The sequence below is a fragment of the Brassica napus genome, chromosome A4 (assembly GCF_020379485.1).
Source record: "Brassica napus cultivar Da-Ae chromosome A4, Da-Ae, whole genome shotgun sequence".
NCBI classification, from domain to species: Eukaryota; Viridiplantae; Streptophyta; class Magnoliopsida; order Brassicales; family Brassicaceae; genus Brassica; species Brassica napus.
This window is the reverse complement of record NC_063437.1, coordinates 13,311,593-13,330,786: the sequence shown is the minus strand read 5'-3', so window position 1 is coordinate 13,330,786 and position 19,194 is coordinate 13,311,593. Positions and strand designations below refer to the sequence as shown.

Below are 19,194 nucleotides of genomic sequence, written 5' to 3'. Positions count from 1 at the left end.
GTAATATAGTATCTAAATCTTCAAAAAAAAAATTCATATTAATATCTTAAAATTATATTAATTTTTTTAGATGATAACTTTTCAGTTTTAGATGTGGGATTTTTTTTTTTTTGAATAGTAATCATGTACATATTTCTAGAGTAATACTCCGCTCATATTGATACCCCTGCCGATTTTTTGTTTTGTTTTATATTAAGAGTACATATTTTGAAATTAGAAATTAGAGTAGTACTTGAGGATTCTTCCATTTCAGAGAACCTTTTCAAACAGCTCTTTCCATTGGATTTACTAATAAACGACAAGGTAGTAGGAATGCGCCATGTAAGTGAATTGACATCACTTTGCTTGTATAATCAAATTAATCACCTCAACTAATCCCTACTTACTACAACTATGTGCTACTTAATTTAGTAATGGCACTGGCAACCAATTAAATATGTTTGGGACACTAGATCGACTTGTTAACAATTGCATCATTTCTCATTTCATGTTTAACGTGACTTTAATCCTTGTTTGTTTAAGATATTAATGTGATTTTTTTTTCTTCTAACAACACAGTTTCCCGAAATTTCCAAAAGGTTTGGTTACATGTCATATTGGGCATATCTCAATCGAGACGGTGACATTTTTATTCCACAAAAAGGCATTAACCTCCTTGCCATGGTGCTACTCATTACTTTTTTTTTATAACAGGGACTCATTACTTAATTTGTTTATAAAAGGGATTCCTTAAAAGTCACTTCAATAATTTGTTTAGACAAGAACGTCTACGTTTCACCTAATTTTATAGAGAGTTGCATGAATATCCATTCTAAGTATATATACATTACGTTCCGAGAATGACCCTAAAATTGGAAGATAGATACTATATTTAACGTTTCACTTTTTTACTAGATGATTTTGGCGCGACCAGTAACTCGGAACAGTAGGAAATATGTAGATGGGTTTGGCATAGATTTACAAAAAAAAAAAAAAAAAAAAAGATGGGTTTGGCACATACGATAAATCCCTTCATAAATTTAGATTGGTCCTTCTAAAGAATAGAAATATCAGTTTTAAAAAAATCCATTAAAAAGTCGACGAAAAAATAAGGAAAATAAATATGATGGAAAAAAATTTAGAAGAAAAATGAAAAATATCGATTTAAAACTTGAATAAATAAAGAGGCACATCAAAGCAAAATAATGATCTGACAACTTTTTACACAAAGTTGAGAAGACTTGTTTTTAAAAAAACATCATTCGGCGATTTTATTTCTCTTCTAAACTAACTACGATTTACTTGCTTCTTTTTAAAAAGATATATATGAAATATTTTACAAAAGTTCAACAATTTGCAAGAGGTCTAACTTCAATGTACGAGAAGAGTCTTTGAACTTATCATTCAGTTCGTGATATCTTATAAGCTGAATTCAGATTAACCAGACATACACTACAAGAAAACTCAAGCTTAACGAGGAATATTAACGAGGAAAAAAAAACCTCGTAAGTTTACGTCAACTTTACGAGGATTTTACGTGAATAACGGTATCATCGTTATTTCCTCGTAAACTAACGACAAAAACCGTTCGTCGTAAAGTCGATGTAATGTGACGTGTCATTTACGAGGAAATAACGATGATATCATGTTTCACGTACGTTCCTCGTAAAGTGGACGTAAACTTCGCGTCTTATTTACGAGGAAACTATTTACGTGGATTTAGCGAGGAAATTTTGAATCCACAAACTTTGTAAGTGACACACGTTTTTTTTTTGCACCTAATTAATTTTGAATCCACCAACTTTGTAAGTGACACACGGAGATTATTGAAGTCGAATTTCCAGGGATACTGAAGCTGAAATGCGTCCTCTTGAAATGTGAATGGTTCGACCCCGTCGTCAACAGAGGTGTTCGGTCTAACAAATTCGGTGTAGTTGATGTCAACGGTGGACGACGGTACAACAAATTCGAGCCTTTCATCTTAGCTTCACAAGCAGACCAAGTTAGCTTCCTTCCATACCCTCGGATGAGAGATTCAGGTATAAATTGGTTAGCAGTGATCAAAGTAACACCTCGAGGACGAATCATCAGTGGAGAAGAACCACCATTGCAAGAAGAACAGATAAATGAAGTCGAGGAACCTGAACAAGAAATAGATGACATCCTTCTCATTGATCCGCATAATCACGAGTACGAAGATCTTACCGATGATGCCACAGACGAAGCTGTTGAAGACGAGTTTAATGAAAATGAAGACATTTCTAGTGATGACGAGAATGTCGATGAATCCGATTGATGTATTTTCGATTTTGTGTAGTTTGTTTTATGAATAAGGTAATGTGAGAGTTTGTTTTATGAATAAGGTAATGTGGGAGTTTGTTTTGTGAATAAGAAAATGTGGGAGTTTGTTTTATGAATAAGTAAAAGTGGGAATTGTGGTTTGGAATATATGAATTAGAAGATAAGGAATTGTGGTTTGGAATGAAAATAAAGATAGGGTTTGGAATATATGAAGTAGAAGATAAGGAATATGGGGTTTGGGGTTTGGGGTTTCGGATTTTAGGGATTTAAACGGAATACTCGTTAATTCCTCGTATGTTGACGTCGAACTTACGACGAATTCCTCGTTTATTCCACGTAGGAGAGATTCGTCGTAAATACCACGTAGGACAAATTCGTCGTAAATACCACGTAGGAGAGATTCGTCGTAAATACCACGTAAAATAAATGATGAACGCGGCCCACTTTAATTCCACGTAGGACGGAATCGTCGTAAAAACCACGTAACCAAAATCGTCGTAAACACCTCGTACTGTAAAAACTAGAAAAAAAAAAGAAGAAGAAGAAATATACTCGATTTTGTGTAGTTTGTTTTATGAATAAGGTAATGTGAGAGTTTTTTTTATGAATAAGGTAATGTGGGAGTTTGTTTTGTGAATAAGAAAATGTGGGAGTTTGTTTTATGAATAAGTAAAAGTGGGAATTGTGGTTTGGAATATATGAATTAGAAGATAAGGAATTGTGGTTTGGAATGAAAATAAAGATAGGGTTTGGAATATATGAAGTAGAAGATAAGGAATATGGGGTTTGGGGTTTGGGGTTTCGGATTTTAGGAATTTAAACGGAATACTCGTTAATTCCTCGTATGTTGACGTCGAACTTACGACGAATTCCTCGTTTATTCCACGTAGGAGAGATTCGTCGTAAATACCACGTAGGACAAATTCGTCGTAAATACCACGTAGGACAAATTCCTCGTTTATTCCACGTAAGAGAGATTCGTCGTAAATACCACGTAGGACAAATTCGTCGTAAATACCACGTAACCAAAATCGTCGTAAACACCTCGTACTATAAAAACTAGAAAAAAAAAGAAAAAGAAGAAATATACTGGATTTACATGTGGCAAGACTTCCAGCAATTATATTACTTAAGTCTCACCAACATAAATTCCAATATCATTTTCTCTTCCTTTTTTCTCAAATTTTTATAATTTGAATAGGATTGGATTTGAGAGTATGATGTGAGATAGGGTGTGATTTGGGAGTTTGGGTGTGGGTTGAGAAGGAGAGTTACAGGTATATTTATAGGGAAGCTTTCCTCGGTAATTCCACGTAAGCAAAATCGTCGTAACGTCCTCGTACCTAAAAACACGGGCCTTTGTAATTCCTCGTAACTTCCTCGTATAATAAAACGCGGGCCTTTGTAATCTCTCGCTGTTTCGTCGTAAAAAAAAACACGGGCCTCTGTAATTCGTCGTAAAATTACGAGGAATTTGCGACGGAATGTAATCTTATATATACACCCCAAGCGCTCACTCTTTCTTTCCTCTCTACTTCCTCTCCACTTCCTCCCTGTTTCGTTGCAATGGTAAGCCTCTCTAATTCCTCTCTAATTTGGTTAGTTTAGGTAGATTAGGTGGTTAGTATAGGGAATTTAGATAAGTTTACGGATCTTATGTTATTTAGTGTTGATTAGGTGGATAATGTTGGAAAATATACTGTTGACGAAAATTTAAAAAACTAAATTTTTTTCTCAGGTTCGAAAAGGTAGACTTACTGCCCATTACATAGAGATGTTCGGTGAGCCGGGTAATCGTTTAGACCCGTCGTCTTCATCAGCTCCCGGTTCTTCGGGACAAGAGACTGTCCCCGAGACTCAGTACACTCAGAGAGTCTTTGGGTCTCCTTCTTCTAGAGGACCATCGGTTCCTCCTCCCCCGATGACCATGCGACAACGAAATCCTATTCCAGGCGAGTCAACATCCGACACACATGCCGAGGCGGATGTAACGGCGAGGAGTGATGAATTCTATCGGGCGATTCACGACCCTTAGTTCTTTTTAATTTCGGTTCTTGTATTATGAATTCAAAACTTATTTATATATAAAATATTTTGGTTTTGATTTTTTTAGAATTTTAATTTTATTAATAATTTAAATAATTTAAATTATTTTTTTAATTATAATTTTTTATATTTCTGTAAAATAACGAAACGAAGTAAATTTGTAGCTAATTTTGCGACTTATTTACGTGGAAGCTTAACGAGGTTTTTACGAGGAATTGTTTACAAGGAAATGACGTGGAAAGTTCACGTGGTCTTTACGAGGAAAGCTATCAAGGTATTTACGTTTACTTTACGAGTATTTACTTTCGAGTTATTTACGTGGGTTTTACGAGGAACGTCTTTCGTGGTATTTACGAGGAAATTTAGCGACGTCCTTACGTGGTCTTTACGACGAAATATTCCTCTTCGCTTTTACGACGAAATTATTTCCTCGCTATGTTACGACGAATTAGCGAGGATATATGTGTTACGACAAACGTATAACGACGAAACGGGTTTCCTCGCTAATTTCTCGTAACACTGCTTTTACGACGAAATCACGAGGAAAATTGCCCTCGTAAAACTTGTGTTTTCTTGTAGTGATAATGCAATAATGCGGATAACAGATTATTTTATATATAAGGTCTCAATTCTTACAACCTAATATATTTGGTTCATGAGATATATGATTTGTGATGTTTACTTTTAGATGTTAATATACGCAAGGTTACATTTGGTTGACAAAAGATAATGTGCGTTTTATCCAATTTAAAAGAAATAAAATATTATGTGAGTACGATTAATGTATAAATTTACTTAATTTTTAGTATTAGAGATTACATAATATTAACCAATTTAATGAATAATTATTCTAAGATTTTTAGGGTTATATGTATATTTGACATATAAGTTTCCAAATACTCATCCGAATGCACAAGAACAACAAATTCTATAGCTATAAAATCAGAAGGAAAATTATATACGTGTCATCAGATTGTTTGAAAAATCCAGATTAATTACTTGGTAGAAATCACATAAACATACATGCAAGCGTTTATTAATTTGTACTTTTCGTACTTATCAACTAGGATTAATGAAGATTGAAGTTTATATATCAAGAAACACACATACTATATAGTTATGGTGGTTATTAGTTAATAATGTATATGTGGGAGAAATCGTGAAATGCTTCGAGTTTTTAAATGTAACTATGTAAGTGATTTGAGGAGTTTCACTTTCAAAAATAATATTATTTTCTTTCTCAATATTCTACCGCGAACGTATTAGATTCGGGTTTATTATGGGCTTCCAACTCAAAACCAATTGGCAATTAGTAAATTGGCACTAACCCTTTATATATTACTTAATGTCCCATTGATTTTCCAATGTGGGATACATATCCCTTAATACCCCTCCTCGAGATGATGGCTCTTATTGGTCAGAAATCTCAGAAACTTTTTAAGACAGTTATACTCGGTCGAGCGAGTCAATTACGACTTATATACCCGGTCGGGCAGGGTTAATATTAATTAGGAGTTTAACTTATTAGGATCTGGGCTCTGATACCATGTTAGATTCGGGTTTATTATGGGCTTCCAACTTAAAACCAATTGGCAATTAGTGGATTGGCCCTAACCCTTTATATAATAGTAGATTAATTCTTATATTTCCGATGTAGGATGTTTCTCATCAATAGAACGTAGTTTCATATAGCTTACAAGTATCAATATAAATATTTTACTACATACATACATAAAATTTCAAAGGTCAGTATCAATATATGTTAATATATTCCACCTCTTTCAAACTAGCAGTTCCTTTAACACATTTTATCTTATGTTGATTCATGTATCTTAAAGCATCTTCAGTGCAAATATTTCACATAAGATCTCCACTAAAATAAATTAATAAAAAGATTTTATTTTTTTTTGAAAAAAGGGTTAAATCCGGGTCTATTAAAGATACAGACCTAACCCCCGGATGGGAGGTGTAACCCACAGATGGATTCTCTTCCGGGTATTCAAATGGGCCGTAAGCATGGACTCATATCCGCGTAGTCACATGTGGAGCCAATAATTTCGCACTAGAGGGGAATCAATCCCTGACCTGGACCAACAGGACAACTCCTCCTCTAATGGAAAGCACTAGGCCACCATGTGGTTAAAAGATTTTCATTTCCAAACTCATAATTCGATATCTATAAAAAGATTATCACATGGGTGTGGAGATTTGCTGATGCGACTAGTTGCAGTTCAAATATTATTCCTTCCGTTTCATTAAAATAGAAGTTTTAGAAAAAAAAATTCTTTCACAAAGATAGATTTTTTATGTTTTTTATAAAAAAAAATTAAATTTCAATAAAATTAATTAAATTTATTGAAAGACTATTGGTTAAAAAGCATTGAAATTTGATAATTTTTAAAAAACGATGCATGATTAATATGTTTTCTTAATATATATGAAAATACCAAAACATATATTTTTTAAAAAACAAAGGTAATATAAAACTATTCGTTCGACTAGCACATTAATTACAAAGAGATATGTTTACGTAATACTTATTACTTATGACTGAATAACTAGTAAATATAGCTTCAATTTATTAACAGTACTAAAACATTGTATACTTATAAAATTTCAAAAATCATAGTACTATTATAAAGTATATTAATTTTATATAATTAATAATAATATTATGTTTATTTTTATTTTATCTTTTCAAATGAAATTTATAACTTTTATTGGTTTTGTTCTTTTATAAAAATTAATATTATACTTTAAAAAATTGTCTGATTTATATATATATATATATATTAATGGTTAAGTTACATAATATATTTTAAATTTTAAATGAAATTTTCATAAACATATATTTTGTTTTTATTTAGGCATCCACAACCGCTAATGCATGAAAAAAACACCTTCTGATTTTTTTTTTGTTACCGCTTCTGATTTGAGAAGGTAAAATGTTAAAAAATGGTTGACTGTGTTTTTGTAATTGTTGTAACATCTGCAACAAATAATATAGCGATTGCACGGTGATAACGGTAAAAACTAATAAAACCCTAAAATGATTTTGTGAAAACTATTTTGAATATCTCTGTGAATAAATAAATGTGCCGCCTGACCTAATAAACTCATTAAATGCATATGATATCAATTTACTTGAGTACATTTATTTCGATCGCAGTGGTCCAATTTCTTAACCCTTCCTGTCTGACCACTGTCCTTTAGCTACCACTCTTATAAAAGGAAGTATAATTGCAAAATTTCATATACTGTTTTTAATTCACTAGTATTATTTTTGATTTGGCATACACAAATTCACTGTCTTTTGTTTAAAGAAGAAAAAATATATACGTGACAAGAAAATACATATGCATGAGTGTTAGATTCTTGATTTTAATATTGGAGGGCCTGCCATTTTAATCATCCACTAGAAATTGATTACCCGCGCGGATGAGCAAGTATTGATTTTTACATTTTTATACATTGATATTTGATTTTTATAATTAGTGTTATATATTTTAGATGGAGTGTAACATAACTAATTGTATTGATAAAACATGGACTGAATCGGGTAATATGGTGATTTTTGGTACAAATATCTGAATCCGTTTCAAATACATTTGTTATTTAGATATTTTTAGGTTCCTATACATCAGAACTGAGCTCATTCATGCCCAGAAGAACCCAACTCAAAATCCACACATAAATTAATAATATTCAAACATGTCTAATTAAAAAAAAAAACCCGAAAAGAACAACACATACCTAAATGAATTGTCAATATTCATGCGTAACTGGTTTTATAAACTAATAACAAAGAATATTTCTATGTATTTTGCTAAATTAAGTGAAATATAAAGATTTATTTTATTTAGAAAAATATTTATATGGAAAATTAAGTGACAATAAATGTAATCCTTTTTATTATGTTGATTTAATTTATTATTTTATTTACAAAATATGTATTTAATTTATATTTTTGGTTACGCAATTTTCCATCGATTGAAACTAAAAAAAAGTTTTAATAAAACAAACTAAATCGAACGTTTAACCATATGCAAAACCCAGTTATTTTACATATTTAATTTAATAATTGGCACAAAGTTCATGTTGATTAACAAATAAATAAAAATCTGCATTATTATTATTATGGTAATATAATTAATTATGTGATGTATTGTTAAGGTAATATAATTAGTGAAATTGTTAAACTGAGTTAAATATGAAAAAAATAATTAATGTAATTATATAGTAAAATTACTAAAAAGACATTATATTTTTTGATTGATATCCATGTTTCCAAACAATTATCATCTATATTATTAAAACTGAAATACATTTTAGTACTGTTTAGAAACTTAGATAGTAGATTAAATGAAAGTTGTTTGGAAGGAAGGATAGCATATAAATATTTCTTTTTATATACATATTTAGTCACTGTATTTTTTTCTCATTTACATATTGTCGTTTGGAAACTTGGATAGCAAATTAAATGAGAATTGTTTGGAAACACGGATAACAGATTAAATATTTTTTTTATTTACATATTTATCCATTGCATTTCTTTCTTATTTACAAATCTGTCACATCACGTAAAATAAAAAAACTAAATTAATTACAATGAATTATTATTTCTTTTTGCTGAAAATAAAAACACAAACTGTAATATATAGTATATATTAATCTACTACAATACAATTTTCAAGAAAACCAAATATCATAAAATTAATAATAATTCATAAAAACCTAACGTAAAAAAACTAAATCATTTTTAAATAAATAAACAAAAGAAAATCAATAGGTTAATATATGAATATTACAATTACATCAAATTGCATCAAGTTATAAAATTATAAATATAATATTACGTACAGATAAAAAATTAATATCAAACATCTATATTATAATATAATATATTCTACTCTAAATATATTTTACAAAACATAAAAATATAAATGGACATTTTATATCTATATTATTAAAACTAAAGTACCTTTTAGCACTGTTTGGAAACTTAGATAGTAGATTAAATGAAAGTTGTTTGGAAAGAAAGATAGAAGATTAAATATTTTTTTATATACATATTTAGTCACTGTATTTTTTACTCATTTACAGATTGTCGTTTGGAAACTTGGATAGCAGATTAAATGAGAATTATTTGGAAGCACGGATAGCAAATTAAATATTTCTTTTTATTTACACATTTAGCCATTGCATTTCTTTTTATTTACAAATATGTTACTTCACTTAAAATCAAAAAATTAAAGTAATTACAATGAATTGTTATTTCTTTTTGCTGAAAATTAAAACACAAACTGTAATATATAGTATATATTAATTTGCTCCAATACAATTTTCAAGAAAACCAAATATCATAAAATTAAATATAATTAATAAAAACCTACTGTAAAAACTAACTCATTTTTAAATAAATAAACAAAAAAAAATCAATAGGTTAATATATAAATATTACAATTACATCAAATTGCATCAAATTATAAATATAATATTACGTATAGATCAAAAATTAATCAAGCATCTATATTATAATATAATATATTCTACTCTAAATATATTTTACAAAACATAAAAATATAAATGGACATTTTATGAATAGTTTATAAATTTACATTGAAGGTAAATTAAATCTAACATCCGCGTGGAATGTGGATCAAGATCTAGTTTATATTGTTATTTATGTTTTTAAACAATACCAAAAGATACTTTAGGTTTAATAATATAGATAGATATGCAAGCGTAAACCTATGTTCTATGTATGTGTGCCACAATGTGTTGTATAAATATTGCATGGTTTTAGCACGCAAGATAGATTTTTATGTCATACATACATACAAGTAACAGTTTGATATACAATGACTTTACAGTATGTGTTCTTTAGTCAAAAAAAAAGAAAAAAACTTTGCAGTATGTTTTTCTTAGAATATAGTTTTGGGGGTTAGAAAAAGTCAACCTATCTTAAATTGATTGGAGTAGATGGACACCAACTTATGTGGGCCCTGAAATTTTCTTAGATAGAGGTCATTTATAGAGTAACTGTAATGGGTTTGGGCCCATTGCGTCATGGAATTTAGCGATCGAGAATCCGATAACTACCCATTACACAATCATATACATATCAAATATAAGGCTTCCAACCAATAATTATTTTAATTCTTAAAATATTTGACAACACACATAATTGCGTATGAACACATAAATACCTAAGTCTTGGACTTCATTTATTTTTGGTAAGTATATACTGTAGTTTTCCAAGAAATTGAGTGAATTAGTGGTTTATTTCCGGTCAATATTATTTGAAATTGATGCATGACAATTTTTTTTTTTGACAACGAACAGTTATTTTATTGTTCAAACTTGAGTTGGTCTAGATAAATAGACCAGAAGAGAATAACTAATAAAATAAAATTTTCTATGAAATGACTTTGCAGTCATAGCTGAAGAATATGTATCGTCTCCAATTCTATTACGAAGGTTGGTCGAGTTTGAAGCTCCTAATTTATCATTGCAATCAGGTTATTGCAATCTGACGCAACTTCTGGCATATCAAATGCTATAGCATATTTTTCATAGTCCAACTTAGTGCTTCCACTTTTGTGTATAAAGAAAACTCTCGTCGTTTTAAATTCTTCATCCCTATAAATTGAATTTTTCACATGCTCTCTATCCAAACTCATCTGCATCCACTGAACTGAGATATAAGGATCCATGAACCATTCCCATATATATATTATCCAAATTTAAAATTTGTGGTTCCTCGATGCAATGTTCCTGTGGTGACGAGGATATTATCTCATTGATACATGATAATTTTGAATGTTAATTATCGTACGATTAATTAATATTACTAACTATTGTTAAATTTAACAACCAACTAAGATATTATGCACTAAACTATCTTACAAATTGATACAAACTAACATACCGGTTCTTAGATATTGTTATGAGATATATGCTGGTCGACATAATTATAAAATAAATACGTTATATTATATGTGACCATGAATATAGTTTGTACTATTCCGATTCGGTTGAAATTAATGATTTTTTAATTTTTTTCAATAAATACTCCCTCTAATTTTTATTATTGATGTTTTGAGATTTGACATATATTAATAAAATATTAAATTTTATATATTTCTAGATAAAAAGATCATTAATTATCTTTTTTTGTCGCCTGATTTTATTAAGAAAAAACATAAAAGATTACAAGATAGCATTCTTAAACCGAAGAGGATTACGTTCGGTACACAAGCAAGATGTTACACAGAACCGACCCTGGAAACTAAGCCCATACAAGGGATGCCAATAAACACATACACATAACAGCAATAAAAGATAAACGCGACTGAAACCAAACGTCACCGGCGAGGGCTCCAAACGGACATGAAACAACAGATTCAGAACTCCATGAAAGATACTTATAGAGATTGCCCACGGCCAAACCACCAATAAGCCACTTCCTCCTTGAACAACGAGGGAATACCTCAGGAACCAAATAACCAAACTCCACCTTCCAATAAGTTGGAATCAGCAGATTCACTACACACTCTCGGAAACGGCAGGGCAAGCACGGCCGTTGAATGCCTAGCAATGGAGCTTATGAAGAAACCAGATCACACCTAGATCTGACAAAGAAACAAGGAGCCAAGCCTAACCGAACTCAGAAACACCAATCCCACATGAAAGACTCACTAAAGAACCGGAGAGAATCCACAACAGTTTCCAAAAGAAAGATCATTAATTATCTAACTAACTATATTTCAACTACTAGATAATCTGCAGAATATTAAAAGTAATATTGCAAAAAGATTAATATATTTTACATTGAAAAATTAAAACGATGGGTAATTTGAAACATTTTTTTTATAAATGTCATCTATTAAGAAATAGAAAGAGTAGTTCTTTTATTGACAAATAGGTGCTTGTCGACCTAGTTGTCATTGTTACATCACTACGTGCTGGTCGACATAGTTACAATAACTATACAATAAATGCTATAGGGTTACAGAATAGAATGATTGGAGAACAGTGAAGGTACACTATCGTTTAAAAAGATAACAAATCCTTTAGCAAAAAAAGAAAAAAGAAAACAAATCCATTGATGACTTGGCTAAGAAGAAACACTCAATCTTTGATATATTCAGTTTGGTTTTGAATGAACACATGAATCAAAAAAATTTCTTTTGGTTCTTCACGATAGAGAAAAGGAGAAATCAACATTTGATTATGAATACTGAAAAAAAAAACTTGCAGAATCAAATAGTCCGAAGCTGTCTAAAGATTCAATGTAAAAGAAAAAGTAAAAATCTTGTCAGAAGTTACTGAAACAAATCTGCAAAGAATGGAACCTATTAAAAACCAAAATCTAAAAGAAACAACCTCTGCAGTTTGTAGCTCTACAATGGCATGGATGTCCACTTTCTTGTCCAGATGTTACCGGTCTGCGTCCATAGTCTCGCGTGATCTCATCTCCTGCAGCTATCTGTTAAGGAGAAAAAGATCAATTAAGGTCCAACAGTTTAGAAACTTCTTTCAAGCAAATAGAGAAGAGGACGAGAGTTTTACATCTGTACTGGCGTATAAACCGATATGAGCAAGAGATGACTCCATGCTTTCCACAACAACTTGGTACGTTACAAGATTCGGAGAGCAGCTAGAAATGAAAAAAAAAAAAGATTAAAATCACAAGTCAAGTTGTAGAATGATGCAAAAAAAAAAAGAATTGGTGGGACTTAAGACTCACCTGTGATTGATGAATCTAGAGACGTTTCCATGAGTAGTAGCATCAATAACATAATCAGTCTCTCCTTCAATTAATCTACCAATGTCGTTGATGTTAGCATCAACATCATGTATGTAGCTGCATCCATCTTCTCCATACCTATGGTTATCAAAAGCAGGAGTTTAACTTCTGTTCCAAGCAAGAAGACAAACATGGGAGAAGATTAAGAAAAAGCTATGTACTGAGTTCGTCTCTTGTTTGCTTCTTGCTGATCAAGAACTTCTCCAATGTATTCGCAGACGAATGTGCCACGTAGTATATGCTCACAAGCTCGTATTCCCCATCCCTGTGTCGATCAATCAGTCATGGATACTGGAACTGAAGCCAAGACGGATAGATAAAAAAGGATGATCACTCACCTTGCTTTCTGTCCTAAAAACTTCAAGTTTAGTGCGAATTCCATTTTGCAGAACACGATTGTGACATGTTCTAGAGCATCCGCAGAGCTCATTGCATTCATAAACAGGATAACCCTCCTACAACATTGCCAGGAACAATCATTAGTTGAACCACATGTAGTGGATATGATATTAACAAGATCTAAAAAACAACTACCTCCAGAATGATACGTTCTTTGTCATCATACGGGAATCTACACCTCATGGACTGCCCATATATGTCTCTAGATTCCTCAAAATCGTTACCGAAAAGGTACACGTGATCACAAGTCACAGGCGAGCACACTGAACCAGGACAGCCACACTTTAGTTGCAGTTTCTGCATGGACAGACAAACAAACAATGTTACAACAGAGAGACACAATCTTGTTTCAAATTTAGGACAGATGAGGTACCTCCTTTGCAAGATCCACTGAAGGATTAAGCATTGGTTTCGTAACATAAGTAAAACTTTCCCATGGCTTCTTCTCACACTGCTTCAAAAGATCCTCATCCACGACGCAAGACACCGGAACTGGTTCCTTACCAAAGCTTATGTCACTGCACAGAACATTAGTCTTTCCAAACGGCCTCTTAGTAAAGTGATGAGCCTCCATGATACAATGACACTCGTCCACTTCCAAACCGTTATCAGAAGCTTCTCCAGCGTCTTCAGCTATCTCGGATCGATCGTTCTCTTGTCGCGGGATCAAGGGAGATAGAAGATTTGGTTCTTTAGAAGGCTTACACCCGTTGGAGCATATGTAACCTTTCAGATGCCATATCACTTGCACACCATGCTCGCCACAGAGCTTCGCCGCCTTGAGATAGACCCTCTCAGGCAAAACACCGAATTTAGCCTCCATCGAGTTCTCAAGGCTCACCTTACAGCAAGCCGAGCGAGCAGCAGACAAGATATCTTGGTTATTAGGACGAAGTTTCGCTTTCTTAATCTTCGAGAACAGTATGTTGGAAACCACAGAGCAGTGAGCATCTTCTGATCTATCAAAGTTCGTACTATCACTCGGAGGCGGTGATGATTCAGTTTTTGATTTAGTAGAATCTTGCATTATCCTCCTCTTCATGTTCACACCAGCTCGGTTTCTAATCCTACTATATGAGACTGCTCCAAGACTCTTCTTGAATTTATTCGGACGGCTTAGCCTACCAGACTTCATCCTGTAGGTACTGTTAAACCTTAACCCTTTCTTCGGTCCACGAGAGGTAACTAGTCCTCCCATGTGTTCTGCCTGATGGTGACGCCCAAGGTCAGGTAATAAATTGAATTTCAACCCACAGAACTTGCATACATATCTATGTACACCACCACTTGTACTCTCTATGTTTTGGCTCGCAACGATCTGTGAGTTACTTGCTTCAGGGTTTTGAGACTCAGAAGCAACTGTTAGCGTCTTGCATTCAGAAGGATGCACGGCTTGAACATGCACCAGCAACTGTTCTTTATCTCCAAAGTTGCTGCCGCAAGGTATACACTGAAGAAGCATGCACTTCTCCGCAAACTGCACGTGATGCCTCTCTTCAACATGAGCTTCCAGAAGCTTTGGCTTCACAAAAGAATCTAAACAGATAGCGCAAGCGAATCCAACGAACGACCATTTCTCTTCGTCTCTTGTCTCTTCTCCTTTGCCATTGGTGATGGCAAGAGGAGATTCTGATGCATCTTCTTCTCCATAAGCGTTGAAACCCCATATCCTAGCTAATCTCTCCTTTTCATGGGACACTAGTTTCATCAAGAAGCTCCCAACTCCAGCATCAGCGTCTCTCGAAGCTTCTGATATCGCCCACTCAAGCTGTTGGTCAACCGGGACAGAGTTTCTTAACGACAAGAGACTCTTGAAGAGCTTGTAGAAAACATCACAAGCTTGATGCAGAGGCAGCTTCTCCTCACGCGAGGAGCAGCTCCTTAGAAGATCTACAAACACTTCTTTTGATATGATCCGGCTCTTCCCGTTCCTAGCGCGCTTGAGCCAGTTGGGAAGGTGCTGTTCGCAGTATAGCGTGTGCTTTGTCGCGAACTCGTTGCAAGGAACGTAGCTGTTCTCTGAGCAAGAACCGACGCACAAGCTATCCTCGTTGCTGCAATGTTCAAGCATCTCAGTGAAGCTAGTGGTGGTTCCATTGGGCACAAAAGGAGGAGGAGGCACCACCACTACATCTTGATATTGAGTTGCTTCTATCATCTCCGCAGCCTTTCTTTTAACCAGAAGATGAGATGAGGAGTTGTTATCAGGGGTCATCACCACCATCTCTGTGTGAGGACGGTGTTTCTTGCAGTACAGCATTCCAGGTAGAGATCTGTGTTTGCATTTGGTGCCGAGAACGGTAACTCCTCCACACATTGGTGCTTCAGCAGCAGCAGGAGACGCTTCGCTCTTTATAGCTTTGGTGGCGAAACGCGAAGCTAAATGCACACAGCAATAGATATCTCCTTCGTTGGCCCATCTCACACATTGTCTTCCTTTTGATTCAATGAAGGCTGTACACTGCTGACTCTTGTTTCCAGAACCAAACGGTTTCTTCACAACTGTGAGAGACAAATCATTCGTCTCTCTTGTTTTCACTAGCTGTGAACCGCTCGCTTCTACAACAATGCCATCCCACAGGTCCGTACCATTCACTGGTGTGTTCATAATCACATCTTCATCTTTCATCACCACCACAGGAGCATTTGTGTTCTCTTGTGGCGAAGTATCAGGTTCCATCTGTGATGATGTGTTTGTTGTCTCAGCACGTCGAATCTCGAGTTTTGGTCTTTTATGGCTGGCCTGGACATCTGAGTTGAAGATGCTTTTGTTACTGTCCTCTTGTGCTGTTTCTAAAACGCTACGGCGAGATATTGAGAACCATTTTGTAACGTCATGCTTCCATGTTTTCCATTCTGACAACACCATTAGTTGCATCTGAGGATCAGAAATGGATTTGACTTGGTTCCATTGGATACAATTGTCAAATTCCTATACACAAAACCAGATAAAAGCAGACTTGGTTAAGACAAAAAAAAAACGTCTGAACAATATATATCAGATGACAATATCAGCCATTTACCTCTTTCAGCAACTCAACACTCTCGGCGTTCATTGCATCATTACATCTCTGTACCCATGAAGGAAACGAGTTTTCGAGCCAGTTTGGATCCATGTATCGTTGCAAAATCATCTGAACAAACATAACACAAAGTCAAGACATGACTACAGAAAGTGAATATAAGGCCTAACAAGAGCTTCTTACACTATGAAGCTTCACAAGCATTCTTCCAAGTTCTTGATAACTTGTGCTTCTAGAAGCCTCCATTGCAAACTCTTTCCAGAATATTATATCGTTACCTGACTCAACAACAACCTGCAACATCCAAAGAGCTGAAACCAAAAATGCACTCTGAAGCTTCAAATATATAAGTTTCAAGCTTTATATACCTCTGAGTGAAACTGGTCAACTATATTGAGCATTCCAATGGTCAGCTTCCTCATAATGTTGCGTCGAGCAACGGTTAGATCTTTAACCATTTTAACTCCAACTTTGTGTGACTTATATGCAATAGGATCAGGGAACTCGTAGATGGATCTAACAAGCTGCATATCCGCCCACGAGTAGTTCTTTGTATGTGGGAAAAAGATCACATAGTACTTTTTTCTATCATGAGTTGGTTTCCCTCTTAAAGTTGTCAATGGCCAATCTGCTCTCGCGCATCTGATTCCAGCTTGCCATTTCCCTCTCCACTAATAACACCAAAAACATTAAAAAACCATATGAACTTAAAACTCAGAGAAAGAGATATGATTAGTACCTTCACCCACAAAGCTACAGGTTCATCTTGTTGCAGCCATTTAGGCTCAGAAGGAGATGATGACTCTCCTTCCACATTATCACCACCAAGATTTTCGGTTTCTTCGATAACTACATCGGTGGTACTATGCTTCTCTGCGTTCAAACCATCCAGCTCAGGATTTAAAACCGATTCATTAACTGCTGCCTCCTCAACATCAACGTCAAGTAGCATTTCATCCATTGTAAGACCACCATGAGTTTCAGCTTGTTCAGCGCCTTGTGAGCTCGAACAAGACATAACTTCCATAACCACTACTTAGAGATGATGATTCACTTCTTTAAACTTGATCAAATTACACACTCTGTGGATGCAAAAAAAAAAAAAAATTTAAAAGACAAACAACAACATGACACATATCCATTGCTTTCCTAATCAATATGAATCAAAAATACTGGCGATAACCATTTTAAATTTATTTGAAGGTAAGATTTTTTTTAGACATAAGCAGCCGATAGCTATGACATGAACAATGATTCTTCTCAGGATCAGATCTTCTCAAAGTAACTTCTGATTGGGGATGATCAATTGGCTAATACCCATAAGTTTCCACTAATAAATATCAAGACTTGATCTAAACCCAAGAAACATAAGAGAAAATAATTACTCTAAAGGTCAAGAAAAAATCAAGGATTTGAAGATTCTCAATCAAACCCAGGTGCCCAAAAATGTTAATATGCATAAAAGCCATTAAAAAAAAATCTAACATTTATTCTTAAGGTCAAGTAACACAATAAACTTGTACGCGGAGTCTAGCAGACACATAAAAAAATCAATGTAGGAGATAAACAACAAGAGAGGTCACATAACCATTGCTTTCCTAATCAAAATATTGACAATAATCAACTAATTCAGCTAGAGGGTCAGATCTTCTGAAGTAATTTCTGATTGGGGATGAACAATTGGCTAATACCCACGAGTTTCCACTAATAAAAATCAAGACTTGATCTATACATAGAGATATATATAAAGGTGGGTCCATAGATCAAAGAACCAGAAGAGAAAATAATACCAATTTTGAAGATTCTCGACCAAACCCAGGTGCCCGAAAATGTTAAAATGCACAAAAGAACCAATCTTAGATCTAATATTTTACTGTAAGGTCAAGTAACACAATAAACTTGTTAGGAGATACATGTAAACAGGCATGGCGGAATCAAAGGCTAGGTCACGGAAGATGAACCAAACCAAAAACGATAATGCGCAAAAAAGAAAAAAAAAGAATATATAAAAGTGGATACAACATCATGTATGATAAGTATCGAAGCAAATGTTTTTAAACCTAAAGATTTGGGTATCGGACATGGAAGGTCACACACCTTGTTGATCTGTAGATTCGAATTAGAGAGGTTGAATCTAAGGGGGTTTTGAGATGTATAACCTTTTTTATGTATAATAGTTCTTTTTCTTCTGGATTATCTCTAGGTCGAGGGCATCGGTATTTGGGCATGTACCATGGCCACAATGTCGAAAAAGGGAAAGATGATTTCTATGCTAGGTAGAGATAACTTTTTTCATTTTTATTATTATTGTGTGGTGGTTTATTAAGTCGAGTTACAAAAATAAAATAAGAGAATAATCTGTACGAAAGAAAAATATACGTATATATGTATCGGACTTTTATTTATAAATATAAATAAACAAGACCGAGTTAAATGGGGGTAGTTTTGTTATAGTTATGTTAGCTGTAAATATTGGACTAAAATATATCTTAATAGAATTATAATATTTCATTTTCTGCCAACTTATATTTCATTTTCCTTAATAATATAATATACTATCATATATTGTAGTTTTTTTGTTAATGTTAATTTTTATATAGTTATCGCCCGTGGCCGTAAAGAATAACTTCTTTT

At 33.5% G+C, this 19,194-nt stretch overlaps 1 protein-coding gene across 3 annotated transcripts; it reads right to left on the bottom strand.

Moving 5' to 3' along the window:
* Positions 1-12,540: 12,540 nt before the first annotated feature.
* On the bottom strand, positions 12,541-18,854 carry LOC106446479 (histone-lysine N-methyltransferase SUVR5). 3 transcript variants are annotated; one of them, XM_013888223.3, is made up of 12 exons: positions 18,720-18,854; positions 17,300-17,642; positions 16,929-17,231; positions 16,744-16,854; positions 16,561-16,671; positions 13,911-16,469; positions 13,673-13,834; positions 13,477-13,593; positions 13,300-13,403; positions 13,079-13,216; positions 12,901-12,988; positions 12,541-12,817 (listed from the first exon to the last, which is right to left on the bottom strand). In XM_013888223.3, the coding sequence occupies exons 2-12, from the start codon at positions 17,585-17,587 to the stop codon at positions 12,701-12,703; spliced, it is 4,098 nt and encodes a 1,365-aa protein (XP_013743677.2). In that variant the 5' UTR covers positions 17,588-17,642; positions 18,720-18,854; the 3' UTR covers positions 12,541-12,700. The 3 variants fall into 3 exon arrangements, with proteins under 3 accessions (XP_013743677.2, XP_013743676.2, XP_013743678.2); XM_013888222.3 differs by having other exon boundaries at positions 18,658-18,842; XM_013888224.3 differs by lacking the exon at positions 18,720-18,854 and adding an exon at positions 18,351-18,589.
* Positions 18,855-19,194: the final 340 nt, after the last annotated feature.

Excerpts from the sequence above, each read along its gene's own strand:
- LOC106446479 (XM_013888223.3), bottom strand. The coding sequence starts at position 17,587 with ATGGAAGTTATGTCTTGTTCGAGCTCACAAGGCGCTGAACAAGCTGAA. Across the intron at positions 16,672-16,743 it reads TGCTTGTGAAGCTTCATAGT|ATGATTTTGCAACGATACAT; the intron begins GTAAGAAGCTCT and ends ATGTTTGTTCAG. Across the intron at positions 13,835-13,910 it reads CAGTGGATCTTGCAAAGGAG|AAACTGCAACTAAAGTGTGG; the intron begins GTACCTCATCTG and ends CTGTCCATGCAG.